Here is a 22,469-nt window from a genome sequence, read left to right as displayed (position 1 = left end):
GAGGGAGAATGAAAATGCTGTCAGGAGCGTGTGGGAGGGCGTGAGAGGCGGCGCGGGGATCCTGGCCGCTCCCAGAGGACGGCAGAGCGACAGGCAAGCCGCCAGCTGGTGAAGCACCCCCTCCGCTTAAATAAAATTGTCTCGGGTTGTGTGTTTTCCGTTTGTGTGTTGCTGATAAGAACACACCTTCACACACAGCTTTGAAAATAGCAGAAGGAAACGAATGGGGAAGGGCAGACCAGGCAATCACCACCTGCCAGAGGCCCCGCGTGGGACCACGCATGAGGCCAGACCTAAGTGTGGGCGTCGCTGCCGACGATCAGGAGGGAGGAACGTTCCAGACAGACTGCGATAAATCCACGGTCAGCAAGACAGATTTCCACCACACTCTCATTATTTAGGAGCGTGTGCTGATTTTAACATTAGTAAGAGCATAGCGTATTTAAAGACGCATTTTTTTGTTTTTATTTATATTCCAGTTAGTTAATACACAGTGTAATATTAGTGTCCGGCGTACAATACAGGGACTCATCACTTCCGTGCATCACCGGTGCTCCTCACAGGTGCCCCCCTTCATCCCCATCCCCCGTCTCCCATCCCCGCCCTCCTTCCCTCTGTAACCATCAGTGTGTTCTCTGTAGTTAAGGGTCTGTTTCTTGGTTTGTCTCTTTTTCTTTTCCTTTTCTCATTTGTTTCGTTTCTTAAATTTCACGTATGTGAAATCATATGGCATCTGTCTTTCTCTGACTTTCTCACTTGGCATAATACCTTCTAGATCCATCCATGACATCGCAAGTGGCAATATTTCATTCCCTTTTATGGCTGATATTCCATCGTATATAAATACGCCGCATCCCTCTTATCCATTCATCTGTCAGTGGACCCTTGGGCTGCGAACACAGTTTGGCTATTGTAAATTATGTTGCTATAAACATAGGGGTGCCTGTATCGCTTTGAATGTGTCTTTTCATATTTTTTTGGCTAAATACCCAGTAGTGCAATTGCTGGGTCGTAGGGTAGCTCTATTTTTAACTTTTCGAGGAAACTCCACACTGTTTCCCGGATTGGCTGCACCAGCTTGCGTTCCCACCAACAGTGTAGGAGGCTCCCCTTTCTCTGCAACCTCGCCAGGACCTGTTGTTTCTTGTGTTTTTACTTTAGTCATTCAGAAGGTGTGAGGTGGTAGCTCACAGTGGTTCTGACGTCATTGCCCTGATGATGAGTGATGCTGGGCATCTTTTCTGGTGTCTTTTGGCCATTTGTATGTCTTCTTTGACAAAATGTCTATTCATGTCTTCTGCCCATTTTTTAACTGGATTTCTTGAATGTTCAGTTTTATCACTTCTTCATATATTTTGGATACTAGCCTTTATCAGATATGTCATTTGTAAATATCTTTTCCTGTTCTGTTAGTGGCCTTTTAGTTTTACCGATTGCTTCCTTCACTGCGCAGAAGCTGTTTATTTTGGTGAAGTCCCAGTAGTTTATTTTTGCTTTTCTTTCCCTTGCCTCAGGAGACAGATCTAGGAAGAAGTTGCTGTGGCCAGTCCCGGAGAGGTTACTTCTTGTGTTCTGCTCTAGGACTCTGATGGTTTCCTGTCTCACATGTAAGTCTTTCAGCTATTTTGAATTTATCTCTGTGTATAGTGCAAGGAAATGGCTCGGTTTCGTTCTTCTGCATGGGACTGTCCAGCTCTCCCAACACCCTTTGTCAACGAGACCGTCTCTTCCCACTGGACATTCCTCTTAGCTTTGATGAACATTGATCAACCACAGTGTTGTGGGTTTATTTCCAGATTTTCTACTCTTGAAAACACAACTTTTAAAAACCTTAATCTAAAGGCAATTATAGATGTAGACATGCTCTCAAGCACATATTAGACATTTGGGGGAGAATGACTATATTCTGGGCCTTAAAGGAAGACAAAAGATATCAAAGAAAGGGTAATAATATAAGCTATGGTTTGACACAACTTAGCTGAATTAAAATGAAAGCAAAAGGAGAGCTAAAACTCACCATACACTTGGAAATTATTTCAAGACACTTTCAAACGTAATTCATGAGCTACAAACTACAGGAAAATAATCAATCAATCAATCAATAATCAAACTACCAGAAATAATAAGAGACACTTAGAACTGCATTAGAAAAATAAATGCTAACACAATTTGAGGGATATAATGAAAAAGGCGCTCAGAGGGAATTTATAGCCTGGAATGTTTATATTAGGAAACAAACACCAGAAACGGAGGAGAACTTATGCCTCCCTTAAGGATCGTTTTTAAGATATTTATTTTAAGAGAGAGAGAGCTCAAGTGGGAGGGGCAGAGGGGGAGAGAATCTGAAGCAAATTCCACACTGAGCGCGGAGCCCAACGCGGGGCTCGATCTCACAACCCTGAGATTGCAACCTGAACCAAAACCAAGAGTCAGACACTTAATGGGCTGTGCCACCCAGGCGCCCCACTACCTGAAGGATTTAAGAAGAAAATGAAGTCAAACAAAACACATAATAAATATAAAGCCTGAATTTGTGAAAGAGATAAAACAAAGCTGTAGTACAACACATCAACAAAATCAGAAATCAGCAATTTGAGATAAATAATAACCACAAAGACCTCTGTAAAATTGGTCAAGGGAAAAGCTTTAGGAAGGAGAGAGAAGCCACAGCCACAACTGAAGCAGACGCGAGCACACACGTAACACGCTGAGTCCGATCGTGCGTGACTTCTGGGATCCTGAGGGACAGCGTTTCACTCGGGGCTCTGGAGCCAGACCGCGCAGGAAGCCAGTGCGTGAGTGTGGACAGGCCGCGTGCTCGCTGCTCTCAGCTCCCTCACTGCTAAGATGAGGACAGCGAGGGCACCTATGTCGCTGGATTCTTTGAAGTTTCCGTGTGTAGATGGAGAGTAGCTAGAAGCCCACCGGCCACGTAATGACCAACATGTAACTCAGAGCTAGTCTTACGGTTCTTAGTACTAAATCATTAGGGCTGTGGCTTTCATTAGCTGGAAACTTCGAGGGACCTTTCTCACTCCCCAACAACTAGACCTCAGCTGTGAGACACACTGGAAAATGTACCAAACGTCCAGGGACCACCTCCCAAAATGAACAAAAGGAGAAATGAGCAGATGATGGCGGCGAGCCTGAGAAGCATGGGAAGGAGGGGGTGGGCCGGGGAGGCCCCGAGTTCTGTAGGTGAGAAAGAAGTTGATGTAGAAGGACATGGGCTGGGAGTTCCAGAAGAAGAAAGGAGAATGCAGAGGAATGGCAATATCCCCAAAGGTCACAGCTATGAACCTTCTAGAGTGGACGAGGAAACGTAAATCTGTAGGTATAAGAAGCAGAACGAATTCCAAGCAGAATAAATAGAAATCCTAGGGCTATGTTATGGGTGGAACTGTGTTCCTGCAAAACTCCTGTGTGCATGTCCTAACCCTCACGGCCTCAGAATGCGGCCTCACCCGGAAAGAGCATCTTTGCAGTCATAGTGAGTTAGGATGGGGTCCCACTAGCGTCGGGTGGGCCCTGATCGCACAGGGCTGGAACGCGCACAGACACACGAAGGGTGAAGGGGCCTGGAGGTGCGCAGCTTACCCTCCAGGGGCCAGGAAACAGGATGAGATCCACAGGCACATGCACACATGCGGGCAGAGAGAATGCTAAAGCAAATACGGCAAAAAGTTAAAAATTAGTGAATCTGGGTAAAGGGCACACAGAAGTTCTCTGTATATCCTGGAAGTTTGAAATTACATTAAAATAAATGATAATCATTTTAATTCAGAGCAAAGAAAAAATAACGGATCATACCGGCACAGCTAAAGTCTGCGTTAAAGGACAGACCCCGAACGCGACGCCCTCAGTGAGAGAGTGTGTCTTGCCTCCAGCTCACGCAGGAGCAGGGCACTGAACACGCGGACGCTGAAGAGAGGCAGGACCCGTGCAGACCGTGTGTCCGAGTGTGGTGCACACACCTGTCACCGACAGGCGGAAGTTAAACAACAGACTTGAAACAGACGGGGAAGGGATAGACTGACGGCTGGTATCACACCAGCAGGACAGAGGGGGTTGTCGCGCCCGTGGGGCATGGTGACCCACTGCCGTACCACCCCCCACAAAACAGGATGCTCCTTTGGCCCCGGGAGGCTGGGGGTTCGCAGGAAGCACCCACCATGCTTGACACAGCCGACCTGGGTGGGTTAGTTCCACTTCCTTCGGAGAGAAAGGACAAGCACCTGGGCACGATAAAAGGAGACTCGGTGCGAACGGAGGTCATCTGCATGCTGGTGGGTTAGCAGGATGGCTAATGTCGAAAGTGGTTTTGACTCTGTGGATTACAGACTCGGAGAACTCAGACCCCCCCCCCTCACGTGGGGAGGTCTTGATTTTGTAAAATTTCAGCTTGCTTGGTTTGAAAAGCAAGCTGGATGGACCCACCCATCCCAAACAAATCCATCAAGAGCGGAGATACTGTAGCCCCTGACGGGTAGGAAACGTGCTTGTGGTTTGAAGACCTGAGAGCGAAGCTCGAGCCGTCGGAATGAGAGCAAGAGCCCCAGCTCCTGTGCGGGAACAGGGAAGCTGATCTCTGAGCAGAGACAGCTGGTGGCTGTTCGCAAACTTGACCCTCGTCCTGGCCACTGCGGGGGGCGCTGGAATTTCACCCTCTTTCCAGACGTGCCTGTTGGGCCAAAGGCTATTTCGTAACCATTTGCAGGGTCAGGAAATGTAGCAATGCTGCGTAGGAAATGTGCCGTCAGCGTGCAATTCATTTTCAAATTGGCCCCAGATCAGGAAGTGACATTTTTTACCCCGTGCAGAGAGCCCGGATTTAACCATTCCTGCTGCTGGAAGCCAGGCAGGAAACAGCACAAAAACACAAAACCCAAAGGGCAGAGCAGCCAGGCAGAGAGCATCGGAGGCGAGGCGGGGAGCAGAGACAAGGCTGCAAGGAGTTTTTCACACGGCGCACTGGAGTCGGCAGATCTCATTGGTATTTGGGTAAATGTGCAAACTCACTTAGATTGGAAGCCCTCGGCCACCGCAGAGGCCGGAAGCAGAGGTTAGCGTTTGGGGTGCAGGCCTGGCGGCGAGGAAGGGGCTCTGGCAGGAGCTGAGCCTAGGACGGGAGCAGCGGGGACCCTGGAAGAAGCTCAGGATTAACCGGGTCAGGGACAAGCGTGGCCCGAAGAGTTCCAGTCTTATTCCAGCAAGATCTGAGCATTGTCACCCTCGCTCCGTGAGGACGACCTAGAAATTAACATCAGACTCAAATTCCGTGGCCGGTGTCCACACACGTGCCACGTGATACGTTTACACAGAGCATCCCGAGGCGGAGAATCCGTCCACGTCCACATAACCTTTGCTGAACTTTTAAAGACCCAAGTAAAAAAACAATCAGCCACAAAACCTCCTCGTTACTGAGATACTATATATTTTCCCAACAAGACGCCTAAGGAACATACTAATAGTCGGTCCATGAAAAAGCATTGTGTGCTGACCTACGTTTGCGAAACAGTGAGCGCTCCTGCCTCCCGTCCCTTCCCACGGCGCCCCCCCCCCACACACGATAACAAAGGATGAATGAGGACAGAAAGGAAAGGGTTAGCTTCCCCAAGTCCAGCGTTTTCCTAATCTGTTTGCTGGAACCCTTGCGTTGTGAGTGGCGGTGTTGGCAAGCGTTCTGAGCATAGTGTGGGAAATCTCAGTTTCCAGGGTCAGAGCTCCCCAGCCAGCGGCTAGGCCCGGGATCGGGGGTCGGGGGCGGGAACCCAGGCCCGCAGCACCCGCCGCACTGGCCAGCGCCATCAAGGCTACCACACTGCCAGGGGCGCCCCGGGCCCTGGAGCCAGTATGGGTGTCCACCCCCGTCTCAGCTCTCACAGCACCGCCTACAGGCCCCGGGTCCCTGACCAGTCCATGGGTCGGGGCTTTCCCATGTGATGTCCATGATGAAACTCAGACAAGATGTCAGGCGGCCTGGGGTCACTCAGCGAGCAGTCAAAGGTGCACTGGCTACGGCCCCCAGGTCAGCACCCTTGAAATGACCTACTCACGGGACCCCTGTTGGGTTGACTTTACACCCCCCATCAGCATCACTCCGGAGAAGAGAGCTGCGACAGCCTGACAGGTACATTCTGGCATGAAGGTTTTCCGTTTGTTCTACAATGACGGTTAGACTTCTTACAGTAGAAGAAGAAGAAAACCAAAGAGCGAAATCCAGACCAAATACTCATTTTCTCAGGGCTCCTGGGTGGTTCAGGCAGCTCAGCGGCTGCCTTCAGCTCAGGTCATGATCTCAGGGCCCTGGGTTCGAGTCCCGCCTCGGGCTCCTTGCTCAGGGGGAGTCTGCTTCTCCCTTTGCCTCTGCCCCTCCCCCCGCCTGTGCCCCCTCTCTCTGTCAAATAAATAAATAAAATCTTTCAAAAAATAAACTTAAAAAATACTCATTTTCTAGAACAGTCTTTCAACCTACTTTATAAATAAGACTTGTATAAAACCTATAGCCACTGTATAGTTAGACTAAATGACTGCATTTACTGATCACAACATGTTAAAACAAAACAAAACAAGCCACCTAACATCCTTCTGCGCGGCGAGCGTCCCTGGGGCTAATCTCTCTTGGAGAAGCGCTGCCTCCACCCTCTGTGTGCACAGCCCGCAGCCTGGAAGGCTTGTGGGGGGCAGCCCCGGCGAAGGCCAGCTTGGTGAGAAGGAGCCCCCAGCCGGGCCGTCTGGCACCGGCGGCTCTGGGAGGCCCTCAGCCCGTCACAGGGAGGCGGCCGGCTCCCTGCAGGAGGCCAGCCCGAGGACACAGGGTTTTGGAACCCTGGACGCTCGGCCCGGGGTCAGGGCTCTGTCTGTTTCAACCAGGAGGGAAGCAACTTGGGAAAAGGGAATGACGCGTCCTCTTTCACACACAGTGGTGGTGGCCACGGCGGACAAGGGAGACACCAGGAATACGACCTACCTTAATGGGCACTCTCTTAAAATTCACACTCAGATTCTGGTGGGGGTCGGGGGGACAGTGGTGACCCTGAGGAGGACATTGTGAGAGCGTGTCTTTTCAGTGGGGAACTTGCCCACGAGGTGCCCCATTTAGAGAGCCGGTCCTCCCAGAGCACAAGTCATTCGTGTGAGAGAAGAGGGACTCAGCACAATGAGAGATAAAATTAAACGGTTGGAAGCCAAATCACAAAGCCAAGAACCTCAGAGTTTAACCAGAACACGGAATTCTTAGAACTTGAGAGAGGACAGCTTCGGAGAGAAAGCCGCTGGAAAGCTGAGCGGCGCGCGTCCGGCCTCCTGCTCGTCGTGCCCCCTTCGGGGCAGACAGCGAGCGCACAAAGCGAGGACGGACTCTGCCGGCATCTCCTCGGGCATCTGGAGCGTTTGCAGCCCCCACCCCAGCACTGGGTCCCGGGCTACGTGATGCGAATCAGAAACGAGACTTGGGTCCTCACTCAGTTCCCCAAGCCCCGAGGTACCCGGACGGTCGCTGCTGGGGAGAACTGGCATGCCAGGCTCCGTCGTCCGGTAAAGCGAACGTTGCACGAGAAGCGCCGACGGCCGCCCGCGCTCAGCGGGCCCGAGATCCCGCGCCACTCACCTGTCTGCTCGGGGAACCGCACGACGGCCAGACCGCTCGGATGGGTCGTGCGCGAGATCCGAGCGTCTGCGAAACTGTAAACCTGGAACCAGAAAAACCCGCGTCGGGAGGCTGCTCGTGTTAACATCTTGAACCTGGCTTTGACCGAGTGAAGTACTTCCTGCCCCATCCACGGGAAGGTCCTGGGGCTTGCCACCACTCTGAGAGGTCACCTCCTCTGGGGCAGCCCTGCCCTTCCCCCCGGGCGGCCTCGTGGTCCCTGGGGAGACCTGCTGCTAACCCGGGCCCCGCGATTTCCTGATGGGCGCAGAGAGCGTGAGCCGGGAGCCCCACGACCACAGCCGCCCAGCTCCCGCCAGGCGCTCCAGGGAACACGGATGGGCCCCCAACGCGTTCAGACACCCACGGACCCTGCCTCTGGGACCGGTCACCGGATTGTGATATTTCAAATCGGTGTGACGCCTTTGGGTTCCAGCCAAGTGGAGAGGGAGGGCAGGAAAGAGCAGCCGCGGACGAGGAAGGTTACGGGGAAGGAAGTGCTGCTCTCGGCGCAGCTGAGTGCCCCAAACCATATGGGCGGGAGGAGACCCTAAACAGAAGAAGGGCAAGGAAACAAAAACCCATTTCATGCTAATGTTTTCAAAGTGAGACTCGGAAGGCAGACATTTCACTCAACTCCTAGTTCGGGGGGCCCGGCCCCGGTCGCCTCATGTGGGTCACCTGCAAGGACAATGTCCCCACCGTCAGGAAAGGAGGTGCAGTGCACTCGTGGGGAACGTGTCCGATGGAAGGAAACCATCTAGCCCCGTGCTGAGAGCCGAGGGCCTGGCCTGCCCTCCTGTTCCAGAGGCTTTCCTCCCATGTGCAGAATTTGTCCAAAAGTGAGACACGGGGAAAGTGCTGATTTCTCTGTCATTAGAGTGATTTTAGGTGCAACCCCAGGCCCGGGGCTCAGTTTTCCCTCGAGACCAAAGAGCCAGCAGTGGAGAAAAACACGGCCCACTCAGGCAGCAGGTGCCCCACCACGACACGCTTCTGCTCGCGGCCGGCACCGCGCCGGGACCGTGCCAGGACCGAGATGGGGAAGCTTTCCTTCCAAGGACGGCAGTGGGGCTCTGGCTAAGAGACAACTTTGGGAGACTCCGGGTTCCGAATTTAAAGTGTTGAAGTAGGCGATGAGTTCAGTGTCACGTATGACTCAACCACACGGGGACATAAACAGAGTCACCGTGTACCTGGGTCTTCTAGGCTCTCCGTGTTGGCGCTGCCTGGCGGACAAGCGGGCGTGGGGTTACCTCGGGCCAGTGACAGGGCGCACGGCTGGGATGCCACGGCTGCGACTGCACCAGGATTCTAACGGCCGCCCTCGCAAGTGGTCAGAGGCCTTTGGCTGGGTGGAATTACAGAGCAGGGAGCAGACGCCTCTCATTACAACCATTGAAACAGGAATGGAAACCGGAGATGAGCGCTGCGGTCATTCACAACTCCCCAGGCCCTGAACCTCCACATTTTCATCCCAAAACTTGGTGAAAAAACAAAACAAAACAAACATAAACAAACAACAATATTGATTATTCTAAAAAGACTTTTTAAACGAAACGAGTAAGTTTGTAAAGAATACAGTTTGGCGACGTCTCTGTACTACAGGCCTGTCATCCGTCTACTACAGCCTCCCTTTATCTCCAGGCTTTACTTACAACGAGCCTTTGTAAGTCAACCAAGTTTTCAGAATCACGGTAAGTCCTGAATTGTCCGGGTTGTTGCCTCTCCGGCAGTCTTGCCTGTAAATCCTCCACATTTTTCGGACTCTATCCCCCCCACAACCATACGACAGCGTAACAGCACATGGACATGCACGGTGTCCCAGGGTCACAGACGTATCGGGGCTCCCCAGCGTCGAGGGAGCCGCCGTCTACCTTCGCACCTGCTCGCCGTCATACCGTATCGTCTGACTTCACCCGCCCCCGCGGAGTCTCGCCACTCTCCGTTACCGCTCTCCCACCTCAGCATAAGGGGCAATTTGGGCAGATCGCTCCTGGTTGGGAGGGGCAGGTGGCGCACCCCGGCCTGCGCCCGCTAGATGACAGCAGCACCCACCCCTCCCCACCCCGCAGCTGGCTGTGACCCTCCCAAGTGCAGACACTGCAAATGGGCCGGGAGCAAAACCGTCCCCAGCCGAGAGTCACTAACCTACACAAGAGCTATTTCCAGGTTCTTCAGGCACAGAAACTGGGCTCGATGAGCTTAGTTCATCTGCCCCTGTGCGGGCACAGGGTCACTGGGAGTCCACTAAGTCCCGATCCCTGCAGCCCACGCTTCCTGCCTCCCCACACTGGTGGCGGCTGCGGGGAGACAGGCCTCCTGAACAGGACTGTGAGAGCCACAGACAGAGGAAAGGACGCCGCGTCTCCCCCAGTCTGAGCCATCGGGTCCCAGCTCGCACGAGGCACACTAATTGCTCTGTAACTGAGTGTTCACTGTGTGTCCCTAGAGAACGCGGAGGTGGGCCGCTTGTCCATGAGTGTCCGCACCGTCTCCGAGTTAGCTCCCAATCCTAGTCTCCCACTACAGAGGCGTCTCGAGGCTCACGGTCTCCAAGTGGCGGAGCGGGAATTCACGGCCAGCAGGTGCTAGCGCTTGCTCCCACCGGAACTCAGGGGCTCATCAATTAGGAATCTCATGGCCCAAGTGCATCCAAGCCGCCCAGCAGGCCAGAGGCCCTCGTTCTTGAGGCCCCAGGGGAAGAAGGGTGCAGATGGATGGAAACCTTCCTAATAATTGGTGGTCTTGATGAAAAAGAAAAGGCAGGAATGGATTCTGTACTCACCACCCTCTGATCTGGCGGGACCTTCTTCACGTCCCCATTTAAGAACCGCAGGACGGTGGTCTTCTGGCCGGCCCCCCTGTTCTTGCCAGTGCCCTTCGAGAAGGTGACGGCTTCATGGCCCTCGCCAAGTGCCTCAGCCACCTTCATGGAAACACAAAAGTTCCAGCACAAAAGATGACGTAAAGTGTGATTCTCACGGTTTCATTCTTCTCCCCCATCCAGAATCCTCGCGTGTCCACAGTACAGAGTTTATCTCCACAAGTACTAAGTCAGTCCGCCCCAAACCTCACCTCAGCCCTGAATCTCGTTGTGAAGGATGGAGGTTATGATTGGCCCCAAACCTCTGCTTCTCTTAAGCTCACGTGATGCGAGTTATCTGTCGTCTGTCTAGACCGTCCACGTCACTGAGTTTGCTGAATGTGGGAATCCTGAACCGTGTAAATGGCAGTCATTACTCTGTCAGAATTACTATTTGTACATTTTTCTTCCCTTTCCATCCCTTTGTTCTGATCCCTACGCCACTCCGCCTGACCCGAAGACTCAGGGATTTCGATTAACTGTCAGCAAAACGGCGCGTGAGTTCAGAGGCATAACGCTAACTAGGAGTTTTGAAAATAGTATTCATGTAACTATTAACAGAAAGGGGGGACGCTGACAGATGGAAGCTCAAGACCTGGAGGGCTGGCATCTGCACGTCTGGTAACATCTGCACGTCTGCTAACAAAGTCCGAACGGAGAAAGTGCCGTTATTAGTCACGTTGTGGCCTTGTCGTTCTCGACTGCAGCTTGGAATAAAGGAGCTGATTCGACTGGGGAAGGTGCAGGGGACGACAAGTGGAGTCTGGGCCTCTTGAAGCCTCGTCGGCGACACGTCGAGCAAAGGTCAACGGTGGACACCCCACCTGCCCGCGACGCCACAGCCATCGGCTTTGGGCGGGCACCAAGACCTCTTCGCCCTCGTTCCAAACCAACCGGCGAGGTGAAGCGAGTCTGTGTTCAACTCAGTCTTAGAAGATCGACTGCTCAACCCACAATGAAAACTCTGATGAGGTTTGAGGACACAATCGCGCCTCAGAAATGAGAAAGCACAAGTCATGTTTTAAACGTTCCACATTAGGGAAATGTTAAGTTTTTGTTTCCCTTATAAAAAAGGAAGGCAGGAGCGAGAGGCGAGCACACAGCAGCGCATGTGTCCAACGCAAGACACACACGGGGGCACCCAGGCCGGAGAGATGTGGGAGAGAGCATGGGGGTCACGGGGCTCAAGGGGCCAGCAGGTGCGTGAGGCTTTGAGGCGGGGGAACCGAGCCGCCTTCTGCACCCCCAGCCCTCGAGGGGTCCTACGGTCGAGGGAGCGAGTCACCCACGTTCTCGTCCAAGGAGTGGGTAAGCAGCGTCGCTTCCTTCTCATAGACCCCCTGGTGAGACGGGGAGGTAAGGTCTTCAAATCCCATGGTGTCCCCCTGAGAAACCAGTACGACAACCACACCAAGGAAAGAGCGTGTAGAGGGATTCAAGCTGTCCCACAAGCCGCACTCCCTCCTGTTCGTTTACGCGGATGTTTTCTCTGCTTATGAGCGCACGGGTCCCCCTTAGGTCAGCCAGAGCTCCCCGCAGGATGAGGACAATTCCACAGCCCAGTGGGAGCGGCTCAAAACAAAGGCTAGGGAGGGGCGCCGGGGTGGCACAGTCCCTTACACCCCGCGCTCGATTTCGGCTCAGGCCGTGATCGGAGGGATGTGAGATCAAACCTGACGTCAGGCTCCGTGCTGAGCGTGAAGCCTGCTTGGGATTTTCTCTCTGCCCCTCCCCCTCAAATCAATAAATCAATACATCTTTAAAATGTTGGCTATGGAGGAAGGCGCTGCTGCCGCTGTGTCCCGGGGGCATGGGAGACCCCAGGGGCAGTGACGGCAGCGTGCCCTTCCGCAGGCTTCCTGAGACAACCGTCATCCCGCGGATGCACCCTTCATAGTCAGGAGGGCTCCTCAAGGGCAAAAATGTGGAGGCCAAGACAGACCACAGAAATGTGGAGGCGATAAGGGGCAGGTCGGGTTTAAAACATGTTTTTCTCATTCGGACATTGTGTGGCTTTATTTACTGGAAACAATCCGGCAGCCAAGGACACTACATTTGTCCCCTCCGAGGGCTGCTTACCTGGCCCCTGGGCCCAAGCCCGTGGGCACCTGCACGGAGCCCCAGAGCCAATGACAGAGAAGCGCCCTCCCTCCCAGGGGACCAGGGCGTCTGCCTACCTCGCTGGCCGGGGACCTCATTCCTTTTTCTTGGTCCCCCTGTTCTGTCTGGGCGCCCACGTGGGAAGGCCCTGGCTCTCCAGGAGGGTTCTGCAGGAAGAGAACAGCCCTGGGCCCACGAGGTCTCCATGAGATCTGCGGCTCTGAGCGGGGGGAGCCGGGCACCCCGACATCCCGCAGCCCTGCCCACGAGGTCCGCGCTCAGCAGCAATGGCACAGCGGGCCACACGGTGTGCTCCTGCGACGGTTTCTGTCCCCGGCCTCCTCTCTAGGCAGACCTGGGCCAGGACACTCTGGGGACAACAGTGCGGCCTCACGAAGTCACGCATGGGTAGGGAGAGCACTCCAAGAGCCCGCGCGCTTGCGTTCTGAGGTGCTGAAGGGGTGCACCCTGGAGCCCCAACAGCCCAGTTCAAAATAAACAGCCCAGAGGAAGCCGCTACCGCTCGGCACCGCGCGGGGTCGGGACGGGCAGAACGGACGTGGGCTTTTCTTGGGAAGACACGAGAAAAATGGGACCCGTATTTTCATATTTTCCTACTGGTTGTCTGTGTTTATATCATAAATAAGCTTATATCTCACATTTCCTCCCATAAAGAAAATTATCTCATTTCTTTGACATTTGTCATTAAATATAACACATAATAAATGAACCGCTAGCTGGGGCTTAAAAGTATTTCTGCTGTGGGGCATGTCGGTGGCTCCATCGGTTAAGCGACTGCCCTTTGGCTCAGGTCATGATCCTGGGGTCCTGGGATCGAGTCCCGCATCGGGTTCCCTGCTTGGCGGGAAGCCTGCTTCCTCCCTCTCCCACTCTCCCTGCTTGTGTTCTCTCTCTCCCTGTCGCTGTCAAACAAATAAAATATTTTTTTAAAAAGGTATTTCTGCTATATGTGCCTTTGATGCTGTTAATTTTAATGAAAATTTATAAATAAAAATGATATAAAAGTTTGATTTGGGAACTCTTCAGTGATATACAAATATCAGTCTTGTTTTGACTTGGTGCTAAGTGCAACTCCAAAATCTAGGGGGGAAAATGACCAGTGTAAACTAAGTGTCACCTGTCTGTCCACAGACGCGGCTGGGCTCTCGGCAGAGGGCGTCCCCCAGGAAGGAGGCATTCCCCTTCCGTCCCGAAGGCTTCCAGAGAGAGTTTCGTCTCCATCGTCACATGACCTTGTCTCCCTGACTTGCTTCTTTCTGTCTCCATCATCCCTGGCTGGACACAGAGGTGGGGGCGCTCCCACATTCACAACAGTCACTCTACCCGAAAGTGTCAGCAGACGTGCCGTGCCGCGTGTGGCGAAGGCCAGGCCGGTGGAGCTCTGGTCTGACACCTCACATGGCAGAACTTTTGGGGTGGCCGTTTCTCATGCCGCAGCCCGTGCTCTCACAGGATTCTGGAAAGTTCTGATGGATCCCGCGGGAAAGGCTGACCATCACAGCAAAATAAATAGCTCAGAACTGAATTTGAAAATGTATAAGAATTTTTCTACCCTTTGCAGGATTCGAAAATTGGTGTCTTGAGACGTGGCTGAGCCAGGGAGGCTCTCACTCATGCATTCATTTACGAAGCGATGACACGGTGTGCAGGTCAATGACTCAGGGCGGGACGGGAACCGAAGACAAGGCTGCACCTCAGAGGACCCCAGACAGTCACGCGGTTTGTCCTGGGACTTCAGAATCTCTGCTCACCTGACCCAAAAAATAGCTCTTCCCACTCGCAATCAATGCTTGGGTGAGAGCAGATTCCAGACCCTCCTTCCAGGGGCGAAATGCCGTCTACTCAGCAGCTGTGTTGGGAAAGAATGTCAGGACATCAGGTCGTCTTGATGACTCGGGGGTCTCAGTCCACGGTAATCCTGTTACCCAAAGCTGGCTGAGGATAGAGAGGGGCTTCCGGAGTAGGAGGAAGAGGAAAAGCTGGGGTGGCCTCCAACTTGCTGGCTGACCACACTAAAGCAGAGGTCACCGGAGCAAGGAGAATGTCCTAGACATCAAACAGCATCCCACACTGAGCCCCAAAACAAAGCCATGTGGAAACAGTAGGACAAGCCATGGCACTGACCCCAGGAAACACCACAGCTTTAAAGCTAGGGGACACAGGAACCAAAGAACATGAAGAGATGTGCTACTAAAATCCCTGCCTTACCAAACTCAATGCCCAAACAAAAACATACACAAAAAAACCCAAAACCCAGTCAAGAAACGGGCAAAAGACATGAACAGACATTTCTCCAAAGAAAACACTCAAATGACCAACAGACACATGAAAAAATGCTCCACATCACTCAGCATCAGGGAAATACAAATCAAAACCACAACTAGACACCACCTCACACCCGTCAGAACAGCTAACATTAACCAGTCAGTAAACGACAGGTGTTAGCAAGGTTGCGGAGAAAAGGGAACCGTCCTACACTGTTGCTGGGAACGTAAGTTGGTACAACCGCTCTGGAAAACAACGTGGAGGTTCCTCAAGAAGTTAAAAATAGAGCTACCCTATGACCCAGCAATCACACTAGTGGGTATTTAAAGATACGGATGGGCACATGCACCCCAGTGTTTTTATCAGCAATGTCCACAAGAGCCAAACTATGGAAAGAGTTCAAACTTCCATCGCCAGATGAATGGATAAAGAAGATGCGGTATTTATATACAATGGAATACTATGCAGCCATCAGAAAGGATGAAATCTTGCCGTTTGCAACAATGTGGATGGAACTAGAGGGTATTATGCTGGCTGAAGTAAGTCAATCAGAGAACAACAAATACCATATGATTTATGGTGGAATTTAAGAAATAAAACAGATGAATATAGGGGAAGGGAAGGAAAAATAAGATAAAAATAGAGAGGGAGGGAAACCATAAAACACTCTTAGCTCTAGAGAACAAACTGAGGACTGCTGGAGGGGAGGTGGGGGGGGGAAGCCGTGACTGAGGGATGGGCGGGAAGGAGGGCATGTGGTGTGATGAGTTCTGGGTGTTGTATGCAACTGATGAGTCACTGAATTCTGTCCCTGAAGCTAATAAAACAATCCCTGCCTTAGGCATCATGAATAGAAAGAAGGCACACAGCCCTGGGTACGAGCTCTCACCTGTGCTCATCTCCCAGCCAGACTCTCTGTGCTGAGTGTGCTGAGGAGACCACCTGCCAGACTGGACCCCTAAGTTTGCAAAGCTGGATCCTTGAGTTTGCAAGGACTGGATCCCTGAGTTTGCAAGGACTGGACCCCTGAGTTTGCAAAGCCTGGATCCTCGAGTTTGCAAGGACTGGATCCCTGAGTTTGCAAGGACTGGATCCCTGAGTTTGCAAGGACTGGACCCCTGAGTTTGCAAAGCCTGGACCCCTGAGTTTGCAAGGACGGGACCCCTGAGTTTGCAAGGACTGGACCCCTGAGTTTGCAAAGCCTGGACCCCTGAGTTTGCAAGGACTGGATCCCTGAGTTTGCAAGGACTGGACCCCTGAGTTTGCAAGGACTGGATCCTCGAGTTTGCAAGGACTGGACCCCTGAGTTTGCAAAGCCTGGACCCCTGAGTTTGCAAAGCCTGGATCCTCGAGTTTGCAAGGACCGGATCCTCGAGTTTGCAAGGACTGGATCCCTGAGTTTGCAAAGCCTGGATCCCTGAGTTTGCAAAGCCTGGATCCTCGAGTTTGCAAGGACTGGATCCCTGCATTCATAAGGACAGGATAGTAAGGACTGCTCCTTCGGGGAGGCAGGATTTCTCAGGGACATGCTGGTGGGATATGTGAGTTTATGTGCTTGACCTCTGCTTTCCTTTAAAGGTCATGCACACTGAGGGTCTCCTGGGAAGAAAGGCCAGGTTTAGATGACTGTCCCTGTCCTATGACAATAGCACTATGACTTCTGTAGCCTGCATGTTTCAGTAACATCTCTTATCAGTTGACAGATATAACATTTTCTCAAAAGCAGATTGTGATACCTACAAGGAGGTTTATCACAAAGAAAAATCAGAGGAAATGTCCACATCTTCGAAGGTATAGTAACTATAAGACAAATTCAAAATTTAACCAGTCAACAACAATTGCAATGTGCTAGGAAGAAATAGGGATGCAAGGGGAGGGGTCTTGGGCTGGTTCCTCCCCCCGGCCTGTTGAAGGCGCTCACAAACACAGCATCCCCAACGCGGGCTCCTTCTCATGGCTGTTCACTGTTTCAAAATACCCCACGTTCCCAAAGGCCACAAAAGAAACGACACCCACATTTATGTCCTTGGATTATGTGTCTTCACCTGGGAAAGTGTTAAAGAAAGAAGGAAATGTGACCCTACTTTTAGCATTGTCTCACAACGCAGAATCTCAAGACTCGGTGTTCTGCAGCCAAGCCGGGACAGCAGGACGCTCAGCGGAGGGACGGGAGGACCCAGGTGGATGGGGGAGGCGACTGGAACTGCCTTTGGTCCCATTGCCAGAGCGGCTAACCCTCGGTCTTACTCTCGTGTGTCACTAGCCGTTCGAAACACTGTCCCTACAGTCGCTTCTGCTCGCCGAGGGGCCTGGGCCTCCCCGACGTGAGAGTACCTAGCCATCCCGTCCTCTTCAAGTCTGTGTGCCCTTTTCCGAGCCGATGCTGTCCTTATAAACCCCCCACCCTGTGACCAGAGCAGTTCGCAGAGTCAGCGGACGTTTCGAAATTCATCAGCACATGAGCTCCCATGAGTGTGATGTGCGAGCGTGTGTGTGTGCGTGCGTGCGTATGTGAAGCGTTGTCATAGCTGATGGTCCTGACTCCGAACTAGAGACCTGCCACTTCACACAGTAAGTGCAAATAAGAAATACGAGAACTTTCCCAAATTCACTAGAAAATAGCCCACGTAGGTTTCTCCAGGATTTACACGGTTTCTTGTGGACAGCTGTGCACAAGCCTGTGATGACCTAAGTTGCTCAGATGCACACTCAGGAACTAGGGGACGGATGCAGGGGTTGGGGGGTGCTGACCATGGCCTCTCCAGCACGTCCCCTCAGCCCCGAAGTCTGCCCCACAGTCGTCCTGCTGCTCGGTTCCTAAATACGGACTCTGGAGGTGGGGCAAGGCGGTGGGATCTCTCCCCACCCTGCTGTCTCAGTGCTGATGAGAGCACCCCTGGGGGACTGTGCATGGGCTCTGGCATCAGAGAGCGGGGCCCCAATTCCAAGCGCTCCAGGTCTGTCCCTGGGGTTAGCACCGGGGTCCCTGCTGTGCACAAACAGGCACGCACAGCACCTGCCTGGCCTGCACCCAGTCCTGGAGACACGCGGGAGGCTGCCCTAATGGGTCACCAGGTGCCTGCAGAGAGCCGGCAGCTCCGGAGCACCCGTGCTTGGTGGCCACCACCTACGGGAGTGCAGTGGGTTTGCAGACAGGAGGGCAGTGTCACTGCCAGCGCCACGGACATGTGTCCCCATTACTGTGATGCCACCTCTACGTAAAACAAGCACGCTTTCCATACCAGAGTGTCCAGCTTCCTCCTGGCGCCCAGGGCGGCATCTGCCTCCCACAGTGGCCGTGGGGTCGTCAGTCCATCCCGGAGCTCCATGTTCTGCTGCACGAGGGCATCTATCTGGCTCTGGAGGTGGCGCTGAGCTGCGGCCCACCGGGACTCCTGGCTCCTGAGGGCCTCGTGCAGCTGGGCCACCTGCTGCTGCAGCTGCTGGTTCTGGGGAGCACGGGGAGAGAGGGGAGCATGGGAGAGAGGGGCAGACGAGCTCTCAGGTGGCACTGCTCCAGCCAGCTCGCCAGCCCCTCCCGCAGCGCCCTCCAGCCCGTCCCCATGGGTCACCCGACATTTCCAGGAGAGGAACGGAGGACACAAGCACGACCCTGACACCGGGTCCACCTCTGCAAACGAGTGGCGCTCGTCGGGAGCTATTCCTCCTGATATAACCAGAAAAGATGGTTCCAGGGTCATTTTGTTTGCAAGCAGAGGCCGAGAGCCCACACTTCTCTCTTAATCTAATGCTGAGGTGGCAGCAGGCGAGGGGTAAGAGCAGGCATTCGACGTGATCCGGACCGAGGTTCTAATCCTGGCGTCACCACCGCCCGGCTGTGTGACCTCTGGTAAGACACTTCGCCTCTCTGGGCCTCCGTGTCTCCTCCGAAACAACGCCAGCAGGACCTCAGGGCGTTACTCTGAGAGGTGGGGCCTGGGCCGAATGGGGGCCCTGGACGATGGAAGACGCAGAGTGAGTGCTCGCCATTGTATCTCCCGTGCCCTCTGTAACATGCTGCCAGTTCCCAGGGGAGCACACGCGTCAGACGTTCCGGTAAGAGGGGAACTGAGTGTCAGACAAAAGCAGCGAGTCTTCGTACGTGAGAACCCACCGGGATGGCGGGTATCCCCCTGCCTACTGGGAAACGATTTAGCAGAGAACCTCAGAATAAAGAAAATGAGTTGATAAAACTCAAAAACAAACAGACAAACAGACAAACTAAACCAGGGCGCCTGGGGGGCTCAGTGGGTTAAGCCTCTGCCTTCAGCTCAGGTCATGATCCCATGGTCCTGGGATCAAGCCCCGCATCAGGCTCTCTGCTCAGCGGGGAGCCTGTTGCCCCTTTCCCTCTGCCTGCCTCTCCCCCCATTCGTAGTCTTGCTTTCTGTCAAATAAATAAATAAACAAATAAAATCTTTTTTAAAAGACTCAAGAAAAAAGTATTTTCCTCTCACAGAGATTATCTCTGAGAAATAATTAGAATCACATTGCAGGTTTATGATTAAAAATGAAAATAATACCATTTGAGAAGGAATTAGTGACTGTATCATTCTGTTTACTCTAGAAAGACTGGGAAAGAAATGCATTTTCATTTTAAATTAAATTCATCTCCTCCCCCAGGAATTAGCCTGACAATGCTGAATCTGTGGAAACTGGGAGGGCGCAAGGGACCTGGGAGGCACTTTGGTCACTTTCCCACCAGGAGTCTGCGCTCGGATTTGGCGAGGATGTGCAGGGGAGAGGCCCGCGGGGAGAGGGCGGTGAGTCCTCTCCAGCCCCAGACAGCACCACCAGGCCGTCGGTCCATGGGGGCTCCCCGCCGCCTGGTGTGGCCGGGCACTGGGGGCAGATCCCTGGCCCGGACCCACTGGGGGCGGATGGCTTCGGGCCAGGAACTTGGCTCGGACGCCCCCCGGGAAAGAGGCGAGGGCGTCCTGCACACCAGCCCCGTGAAAACACGGTCTACCCAGCTCCTGCTGCGTGGTCGACACTGGCGCCCGCTTCTCAAGGCCTCTTGTGTAATTCTGAAACCAGCCTTTGAGGGAAGTGACCTCCTCCCGGAGAACGGAGGCCCTGCAGGCCGGTCATCTGCCCGAGGTCACAGACTCATGGGCTGGGGACTGTAGATGCCCACAGAGAGGTCAAGCCCAGAGCTGGTGTTCCTCCCCGTGTCTCGGAAAATGTTTGTCACTCTGTGACGAGACGAACAGCCCGTTGGCTGTGCTCATTCTCGTTCTGTCTGTCATCGACAGGACCGACGCTGCCCAGTAAGGCCTCCCAAGGTCAAACAGAGCTGACCCTGGGCGAGGGATGGGAGGAGACAGGAGAAGGGACAGAGAGGGATCTGGGGCTCCGTGGTCACAGAGGGGCTGGAGGCACACCGTTGGCCAGGCGTCGGGGACAGCGGCGACCCCAGCTCAGGGCTCGGGGCCAAAACCGCCCCCTCCGGGAGGGGTTTCCAATTGGGCTGTGATGCTCGCAGTCATCACAGGACCCCTGCCCCACCCTTTCTGGTGGTCGTGGTCTGTGATTTGTGCACAGCCTGGATCTGAATCATATCTGAGGAGAACCTCAGACACGTCTCCTAACCCTCTGAGCCAGTGTTTCCAGCTGATCAGAAACTGTCCTCTGTCCCCGACCACATGGCATCGTAGGGTCACACAGCGCCCTCCCCGTGCACCCCTGCTGCGGTCGCCAAGACCGCGTTGGCACCGGTTCACGTGTCTGTGTTCCTGCAAGTCTCTGAGCGCATCACCTGCCCTGGGAAGTCAAACAGCCCGAGACGTAGGGCTGCACCCGCCTCTGCTGCTTTGGGACTGTGAGCAAGACGCCCCTTCTTTCTGCCGCTGACGTGGAGACGCAACAGCTCCCCAGACCCCTGAGGGTCCAAGGCGCTGGGGGCACCTTACACGCTCAGGGCAGGCCCGGCGCTCAGAAAACCCACTAACGACCTCTGCCCCTGCACCAAATACCTCCGAATTCCCAGAAACACAAGAAAAGCCTGTGTTGTGTTGAAGTGGATATTTTGTCAACTGCTCGGAAGTTAGCGGAACCTACGGGGTTCTAAACCCAGTGGACCTGCTTTCCGTGGGATGCTTCATCCGACACTGTGTGTGCAGCATGGATAGGGCTGTGATGGGAGGTAGGGTCGTGCGTGGTGTGGCCACAACCCCTGGACCTGTGGCGCCAAAGGAGGGGGACACGTGGGGGCTTTCGTGGAGGCCGGCTGGAGGGCAGCGGACCCTCCCCTCTGGGCACAGGGGAGGAGGCTGAGGGCGCTCTGGAGCTCCGACCGCAAGACTGAAGTCACCGGCACCTTCTAACTTTCTTTTAACCAAGTGCGTCCAGTCTTGCGCCTTGTCCTGAATTAGGGCAGTTGACTGAGACACCCAGGGGTCCTTACCCATCCTGCCTCTCATCTACCAAGACACAGAGCCACAGAAGGAGACCCGTTTGCCCCTCCCAGAGGGGACGATATCGACAGCCATGTCGAAGCATCGGGTCGGAGGAGGAAGCCCGGGGACCTCAGTGCCGGTCTCGGGGACGGGGACAGCAGCAGGTGAGACGCAGGGCATGCCCCGTCCCGTCCCCAGCAGGGCCACTCACCAGCGTCTGCTCAGCCAGGCCGTGCTCCCCGGAGCGCGTGGCCGTGTCCTCGGCGTGGGCCCCAGGCCCGCCATCCTCCCGCAGGCGGCCGGTCTCTGCGGGCTCTGAGGGCTCCTCCGCAGTCAGCATCCTGCACGGGAAGAAGGAGGCCGTGGGGAGCGGCCAGGGCCCCCCGCCCTCCACTGTGAGGTGAGCCCGAGTGACAGCCCTCTGTCCCTACGGTGACAAAACTGACCCCAGGGAAAAGCCATCTCTGTGTCAGGAGCCACAGACCGTGGGGCCCACACAGGCCACGGAGAGAAAACGCGTTAACTCCTAGGAAATGGGCCCCAGCACTGTGGCTGGTGTGGTCAGGGTCGTCTCCCTGGGAAACCTGGGGCTGGGCTCCTTCCCCGGCCCTGCTGAGCAGTCCCAACCCCAATTCTCTGAAAAACCCCACACAGATCCATGTCCCGTGCTGGAAATACCGCTTTCCCAATAATTCCGGGGCGGGAGCGGGGCCGCCGGGGAGGCCTGGCTCCCAGAGAGGCCGGGGCTGTGTCCCCTGCACTCCCGACAGCCCCTACCGCCCCCCCCCCCTCCGGACATCTGCAGACGCACCGATGCCCTTGCTCTCGCTCTCGCTCCAGCTTGGGACCCGGGGAGCGGCTCTGGGATGTTGGCTTCTCTGCGGCGCCGGGAGGCTCGCGGCCTTCCTCTTCCTCTTCCTCTGCACGTGAGGGGACGGGGTCTCCACCAAAACAAGGCTGAGTTCTGGCCCAGAAGCACATCAAAGACTTTCTGGCACAGGGACGAGTCTGGGGAGGGGGCGGACTTCGGAAGACGCCTCGGGTGGACCGACAGGTCCCCTGTGCAGGAGCAGGAGTGCGCCTGTCACAGACCACAGGCTCCGCGACACGAGGATGAGCCATGGGACCAGAGCGACGGGAGACAGGCCGGGCGAAAGCCTGTGTCTCTTGA

The 22,469-nt window shown here is 54.4% G+C and overlaps 1 protein-coding gene across 1 annotated transcript in view; it reads right to left on the bottom strand.

The window, feature by feature from the left end:
• Positions 1-22,469, bottom strand: part of LOC116854973 (centromere protein J-like) — a 27,604-nt gene extending 5,135 nt beyond the window's left edge. The window contains 10 exon segments of the mRNA XM_032837247.1: positions 3,811-3,858; positions 7,610-7,691; positions 10,437-10,577; positions 11,804-11,899; positions 12,692-12,781; positions 17,917-18,027; positions 18,143-18,349; positions 21,510-21,639; positions 21,977-22,089; positions 22,091-22,469. Coding sequence (XP_032693138.1) covers positions 3,811-3,858; positions 7,610-7,691; positions 10,437-10,577; positions 11,804-11,899; positions 12,692-12,781; positions 17,917-18,027; positions 18,143-18,349; positions 21,510-21,639; positions 21,977-22,089; positions 22,091-22,420 — 1,348 coding nt within the window. The 5' untranslated portion in view covers positions 22,421-22,469.

The sequence above is a fragment of the Lontra canadensis genome, unplaced genomic scaffold (assembly GCF_010015895.1).
Source record: "Lontra canadensis isolate GAN:19392208 unplaced genomic scaffold, GSC_riverotter_1.0 scaffold97, whole genome shotgun sequence".
Taxonomy (NCBI): Eukaryota; Metazoa; Chordata; class Mammalia; order Carnivora; family Mustelidae; genus Lontra; species Lontra canadensis.
Note: the sequence above shows the minus strand (reverse complement) of the source record. Positions and strands in the feature narration are given on the sequence as shown.